Source organism: Protopterus annectens, chromosome 7.part0, assembly GCF_019279795.1.
Source record: "Protopterus annectens isolate FY-2018-M chromosome 7.part0, PAN1.0, whole genome shotgun sequence".
Classification (NCBI taxonomy): domain Eukaryota; kingdom Metazoa; phylum Chordata; order Ceratodontiformes; family Protopteridae; genus Protopterus; species Protopterus annectens.
Window position 1 is genome coordinate 1,912,894,774 of NC_056739.1, and position 7,927 is coordinate 1,912,902,700.

Consider the following 7,927-nt stretch of genomic DNA (forward strand, 5'->3'; position numbering starts at 1 on the left):
TGCTTGTAAAGCAAACACCTTAACCATTAGGCCACCCTCCCAACCCATGTGAAGAAAGCCTTATGAGTGAAGAAGGCCTTATGATTGTCTTTTGTAGATATGGCCAGTTTGGATTGAAGTTTGATTTGGAGAATTTCATTAGTGCTCGTATTTGCTTGTTCAGGCTAAGGAGAGATTGCATCAGATTAGGCACCTGTTCCTTCTTAGTCCTGGACAACATTTTTTTTCCTTTTATTATAGAGTTTATTTATTGCAGATGTCCACCAGATAGGTTTATTCTTCCATGAGGAGGAGGATTTTGTCCTGTCAGGTATTGCTGATTCCATGCAGCTATATAAATACTTGTATAGTACTTTGATGTAGATTTGGACATATGTGTCAATTTCTTTGACGGGAGTAGAATCTGTGAAGCTGTTTATACCTTCCCTCAGGAGATTGTAATCAGCTTTGGAGAAGTTTTTTTTGTTTTACCGTTGCTGGGGGGGGGGGGGGGGGTCATAGGAGATGGTGACTTCGAAAGTGACCACTTTGTAGTTGGATCTTACCAGGGAGAATGACACTATAGAGATGCTGCAGTGGTTACTCATGTTAGTTAATACCAAGTCTAAGATATTATTACCTGTTGTAGGGGGTGTTGACCAGCTGGTCCAAGGCACTTGCATTGACGAAATCAAGAAATCTATGGGCATTTGTGTTTTGGTATGAGCAGTTTGTCCAGTCTATGGTTGGATAGTTAAAGTCACCCAGGTCAGGGTAAAGGGTTGAATCTTGATAGATGCAAAGAGGTTGAGATAGGTGGAGTGGGCATCCTGAGTCAAAGTTGGGGGCCTGTAGCTAGCTATGATTTGAATAAGGGTCTTGTCAATGGTTAACTGCACCTGGAGTGTCTCCTGTGCATCATACTGTTTGACCAGCCAAGAATATATAAATATATATATATATATATATATATATATATATATATATATATATATATATATATATATTGCAACTCCACCTCCTTTTGCTTTGCTGCCCACGGTTTGGGGTCTAAATGTATGATAGGATGAGTAACCTGTTATGACTGTGGTGTTCTCTACAGCTTTGAACCAGGTTTCTGTGAATGCACAAATGTCAGCATCTTCCAGGGCTAAGAACGCTTGCAATGAGTGCAATTCCATGTTTAGATTCCTAGCGTTTAGCAGCATGACCTTTAATTTCCATTTTGATGACATTTTCATGTTGGTAGTTTTTCCCTCATGGCATTGCCTATAAAAGGCACTATGGGGGAGGCAAAAGCCTTTGCCAGAAGCCTGAAGCCCAAGTGAGACATATGCAGGTCATCTCTGGCAAAGCATCATGGTTTGCCGATCATGTTTTCCCAGGCTGTCAGGTACTGGATCCCCATGGAATGACATCAGAAACTAAGCCAATTGTTAAAGTCAATAATTTTCTGTTTCTATTGAGGCATCATTTTGGGTGATGGTAGAATGCTGCTTAAGGCTAGGAACATATCTGCCTGGGACACATATTCAGTGAGCTCGATCATGTCTGTCTTCATATAGTCTAGGGGGGTATGCCTCAAATCATTCACGCCAACATGGACTATGACAGAGTCATAACAGTACTTGCTGTTGAAAGACTTGAGTGCATGGATGATATGGCAGATTCTGGCACCTGATAAACAACTAACTGTGACTTTCTCCTTATCCAGCCTGGTGGGGGCACATCTGTGTGTCTCACAATGGAATCTCCTATGACTAATATGTTGGGTTTATGCTTAGGCCTTAGTGGCTGTGAGACACAAAAGTATTGACTATGTGTGGTATGTGGTATGGTGGGCAGTGGATTTCATGTGTGTTTTTGCATCTGAGGTCTCTTTTGTTTGGGCATGTTTTTGTTGTAGACCTCCTCATATGTGGGTGTGTGTTGTGTAGGTGTGGGTGGTGACTGAAGTGTGGTGTTTGTGTTGACAACCTTCTTAGTGTCAGATATATTGGCTTGTGAGGGAGAGACCATAAACTCTAGGTTCTTAATATAATTGCATCTCTCACAAATTGTGTTGCTAGGTGGTAGTAGCACAGGGTTGTCTGTGTACACGAGGCAGTTGCTACACTGTCTCAGGATGCCCATATCAACCAGACTGGCAGGAGAAAATGCAGGAAATTAACCAAGCATATTTGCTAGAATCTAAGGGAGAGAGGCCCAGAGAGAGCTAAGAGGGTAAAGGGTGGAAGGCCTAAGAGGAGTACTACTAGGTGATCACCACAAGTGCTACTAAGGGAAAAATTGTAGCTGGAATACCTCACAGTGGGTTAAAACCAGTGCAGCTGTGGTGCATGATGTGCAAACAAGCCTAAATCAGCTCAAACTTAGGGTTTAAATACCAGAAAAAATAGATGATTCTAGTAACACAAATCTAGCCAATCCTGCTAGTCCCTGCTTTCTTTACCAATCAGCTTATGCCAGACAAGGTCCAGGCAGCCCTGCTACTCTCAGTAGCAAAGGAGATAGGCCCTTACCAACACAAGATAGCTGCCAGAAACACAGAAGGCAAACACAAGATGGCTGCCAGATATGCATTAGTCAAAAACAGACATCTAGTCAACGCTCGCTACTATCCAGCTAAACATAAAAATAATAAAACTTTACCACCACTGCCAATCCCTGCCTCCACACCCTCTCCACAACTCTAGGCCAGCATCATTGACACAAAGAGTTAACCACACAGGTAGACTTTTGTGATCTAGAAATAGGTCTTTAAAGAATTATGAACCAATAGTTGCCAGAAGAGATGTGGTAGCGATCCTCATGTGCAGGTTTATGGATCGGAAAACAGGGAGAAGGGGATCCAATCTGATTTGATCTATTTCTTTTGCTGTAATACTAATGCTTGGGAACCTAGATTATAATCATCATGCCTAAGAGAAAGGGTACCACAGGCGATGATGATGTGAAAGAAGAGCCTAAGAGAAGGTCAGAACGACTGTCCACTAAACCCCAAAGCCTTAAACAAAACAGAAAAAAGCTGATCCAAAGAAAGAGAAAACAAAAGAGAAGAAATGTACAAGCAAAAGGTAAAAAGGAAAAAGCAGCTGAAGACAGTACATCTGCAGAAACCAGAGATGCAAAAAATGAGGGTCCATCTTCAGACTCTGCTGGGGAGAAAGAAGAAAAGTCAGAATAACATCATACTCCATCTCGGCGTGTGATTCTTGTACAAGAAATTCAGAAATATTGTTTATCTATTTTGTAAATGCAAGTTTTTTTTAGTAGTTCAAATATAGGGAAATTTACAATGGAGAAACCAACATCATTGTGTATTGCATCAACATCATTGCAAGTGTTGGACTGTAAAAAACTTCTAGGACTGTTTTTAATATCATTTTTATGTTTAGCTGTCAGATGGCATGCTATGGGGAGAATCCAACATTGATTTATTGTCTAAACCAAGAGATGTAATGACTGGATTCTTTAACAACAAGCTTATATCAACTTTATCAGCCCTGGCTGCAGTTAGTAATAACATTGATAATAATAATAGTAATAATAATAATAATAATAATAATAACAATAATAGTAGTAACAATAATAATAATAATGTTGGTATGCTGTTAGAATTTAATGTGAGTTTAATATATTCAGTACATCTCTATGGAATCTTTTTGGCTATAGATATCAGTATTGCTTTGTTAAAATGCTGCTTTCTGTGTTAAATTGTCTTTCGCTTTGTACTCGGCAAGCTAACAGCATAGACTAGTAATGATAACAGTACTGTACTGAAAAGTCTAAAAGTTGCTAAAATTCAGAAAACTTTTATGAAAATAAGATAATCTTTGCATTTATAGTTGTGTTGATATTGTAGCATTTACATGAAATCGCAGTTGATCAGTGTTATCTCAGCTCTATTCCTATTGTGCCCATCATGCATGAGATGCAAATACATGCCTTTGCAACTTTGCATTCACGAGGCTTCAAACTGATTGTGATCATTCACAGCTTATGTAGCAGCAGAGGTAGGGGAAGTAGCCCTCTGTCACCATCACTACCAATGGTATGTAAAACACACACACACACACACACACACACACACACACACACACACACACACACACGTGTGTGTGTGCGCATAAACCCATACATACATACATACAAATATTTCAAGCATGGGCATTAAAAACCCTTCTAGGATGACAATATGCCAAAGCACTTGTTCCCATAATAACTGTCCAGGCTGTTCTTAAAAGTGTCTAGACTAGTTCTTGCTTTAATGTAATTTGGTAGTATGTTCCATGCATCAGCTACTCTGTCAGAGAACCAATTAGTACACTTGTCATTCTTATAGAAATAGAATGAGCCCCCTATCACCACTATCACCATAAATTGACAGGGTAGACCAGAAAAAAAGTAACACCACTAATTCTTATGAAGAGAATACAGAAAGTAAAACAACTCTAAATATTCATCAGAGTTGCAATAATTCAAAGTTTCTGTTATTGTAACTCTTGAGTGGTGCACACATACATACTTCTGTTGTCACTTGTAGATTAAACAGCAGCAGAGCAAAGAGGAAGATCTCTCTGTTACGCAATCACTGCCAATAATATTTCAAACAAGAAAATGACTGACAGGACAGGTAAAGAAAATGTAAAATCCTTAGTCTCCTTAAGCAAACATAAATAATTTTAACCAACCAGTCATTCTGAAAAAAATATTTTAACAAAATATGTATGGTAAATTACTGCACAAATTAAAAAAAAAAATTGTTAAAAGTTTATGCCATCATATACATAGTATATCCCTGACTACACTTATGCCTAGCCTGAAATGGATCGTATGGTAATCAGACAGAAAAAGGTCAGCTCTACCCACAGGTGAGAGTTGACCCCCCCCCCCCCCTTGGTGGAACACCAGATACAATGAGTGAATCTTTTATGAGTTCCAGAGACAATAAAGCAAGTAAATCCAGACCTTTCCATAATTTGGAGAACTTTCTTTACAGTTTTAAATTATTTATAACTGCTCTCATCCTTAAAATCATCTAAGACTGGACTAATTGAGTGATTCAAGACTGAGCCAACAATAAAGTCCATGAATCATTATCCTAGATATTAAAATCACCTTAATCCAAAATGTTTCAGTGATCCAAGATGACAACAATAGCAAAGCCCATTAACTCTTTCAGAAAAAAATTGTCACTATACCAAATGAAGAGGTTTATGAACTTTTAATTACTACATGCAAGATATACTCAGAGGATCTCTATTATCCCCCTGGGAATGTGAAGCATATTACAGCAAGATCTAAATCAGAATTTTATTGTAACCTCCTAAAAAGATTAAAGCTAATATAACAGTTTCCAAATATGGAACAACAATGCCAACAAGTTAGGGCTCTGTTACAAATAGGAAGTAAGTATCATGCAGCAAGTCAGAAATGTTGTGTCTTGTTGAGACTGACCTTACATTCGCCAGTAGTCCCATAGGTGGGAATGACAGAATGCAGGGCCAAGCAATCTGCTTGGATGAAAAACCGATTCTCTTTATACCATTCGGAGACAATGAGAACCTTTTCTCTGGATGGTATCATTAATAGCAGTGGCTGGTAACCCTATCAAGAAACTACTCCCTTCATTCAAGGTGCACACATGTTGTTATTGAGTGGCCCTTATCTACTGTATACTATGCATGTTGTTATTGAGTGGCCCTTATCTACTGTATACTATGCAAAAGATTTCAAGTCATGAATAACTTGAGAAGATGGCTTTAGGAACTCAAAGCTCTGATAATGATGAGTATCCAGTGGAAGATCTCCCTCATCATACCGGATTTCAGAGGCAACTAATCTAGCAGTCCACTGGAAGTATAATAGGTCTCAAATTATTACAGTTTAAGCAAGTCTAAACAGCTAGTTAATAAGATAACATAGGTTCAAAGGTAATTACTAGGCTAATGACACAAGAACCTTTACAAGCCTATCCAATAATACCCAGGATATGACAATATTATATCTTAGTTCCCCAGATATGGGATGGGGTAGTATCAGGGTCTTTAGGTGTTGGTGCCCTGAGTCATTTTACACAGTGCTATGTCCGGGCAGTATCCTGAGAGTGAATTTATGGTTCCCCATCTATTTTTCCAAATTCTTTTTGAAGAGAATGATGGACAGGCATTGTTTTACAAACATGCATATACTTATGCAAATTTTCTGGATATCGATACAGTAATTCACAGCATAAATAACATGATACAGAAGCTTTGCAACATAATATTCACTTTACAAAAACAAACATACATAATATTCACTTTATGAAACCAAGGAATAGAGCAGAGAATTCATTTTATAAGAGAATTATTCAAGTCCATTTGTGGTAAAAGTGTAGAGGACCCTGGGATACAAAATAAGGAGGAAGCATTATTAAATCTGGAAAATTCCAATGCCTATTTCCAAATCAGTATGGAAAAAATTCACTCAGGGAAGACAATATATTAAATGAAAAACTGTAAATTCACTTATATTCTGCTACTACATTTTGAACTGGGATCACTTGATAAATAGCTCATCCACATCTGGTTGGCATAGATAGTGATCCAACAATGGGGACAGAATATGCCTTAGTTAAATCAAAATTTTTGCCAGGCATGCAGATCTGATGGTGATATGTGCAGCAATATCCAATACAATTACATCAAATAGAAGCAAACTGTAATAGTACTGACCAGTAGACCATGTCAATGCCAGTGCTGTTACAAATCAACTTTTCCTGGTAAAGCTGATTCTGGGGAAAATAATTTCCAAGTATTGTGTGTACAAGTTATACAAAATGATCTCCTGCAGTCATTAAAATAACCCATTTTAAATTCATAACCCAGGCCAAAACTTAATACAGCACAAAATTCTTTCAAGTTCCAGTGTAATGCACTCAATCAATGGTTGAGACTCAGAAAAATTTAGTATACTGCATTATGTGAAATAGTGAGGTGAGCAGAAACGTGGGGTGGCATTCATTCAGAGACATAATTACACTACAAACTGGGAAAATTGTGTGATTAGCATCATATGAAAATAACCATATAATGGCATGCAAATAAGCCTTCTCCTGTGGTACTTGTGAGTAATGCAGTGCTCTCTAGATTATGTAACCTAGAAAGGTAGGAGGTTTGATCCCCTTCATGGAAAACTTGTGTGTGTGTGTGTGTGTGTGTGTGTGTGTGTGTGTGTGTGTGTGTGTGTGTGTGTGTGTGTGTGTGTGTGTGTGTGTGTGTTTGTGTGTGTGTGTGTAATGCCTGTTGCTGTCTCCATTTCCCCTAGACACAATGCATTTAAGGGTGGATTTGGCATAATGGTGATGGTCTTCACCTCACAGACACAAGATTCAGGGTTTAATTCTGACCACAAATTATTAGCTAGGCTTAAAATGTCTTTCAGGGCAATTATCCTAGTATTCATCTATGAACCTATAAACAATCACTGAATGTAAATGAAGATAAGCAACATGGTACCATGATTCAGAAATGTATAAATATAGCACACAGTTATTCTAGGGGCAGTAAGTATGCACACCATCATTGCTTGGTGAACAGAAAAAGAGAGTAGCATCCACATTAGCTAGAAAGTATTTATTAGGTGCCATTCTCATAGCCAGTATCTGCCATGATGTAAATCATCATCTTCTGTGACACAGTGTGCAATCCAGCACATCCCCATCTGTGTTACCAACCAAACCGGTTACTCCATCAATCCTTCTTATTCAGCAGTACATTTGGAGGCTACTGATAGCAGGATCTTTGCCCTGCCAGATCATGTTCCCCATTTAAAACTCCCTATGTTGTAAATGCACTGTCTGTGGGTTGCATGACAACAAACCAAACTGTCTGCTGATTGCTGTTAAACAACGCCCCCACAAATAAGGGAAATCTACCCATTCTGCATCCCCACCTGGCCCCAA

The 7,927-nt window shown here is 38.5% G+C and overlaps 1 protein-coding gene across 1 annotated transcript; it reads left to right on the plus strand.

Moving 5' to 3' along the window:
• Positions 1 to 2,896: 2,896 nt before the first annotated feature.
• LOC122805878 (non-histone chromosomal protein HMG-14-like) lies at positions 2,897 to 3,166 on the plus strand. Its single transcript, XM_044076126.1, has one exon. The coding sequence runs from the start codon at positions 2,897 to 2,899 to the stop codon at positions 3,164 to 3,166; it is 270 nt and encodes an 89-aa protein (XP_043932061.1).
• The last annotated feature ends 4,761 nt before the right edge of the window (positions 3,167 to 7,927 follow it).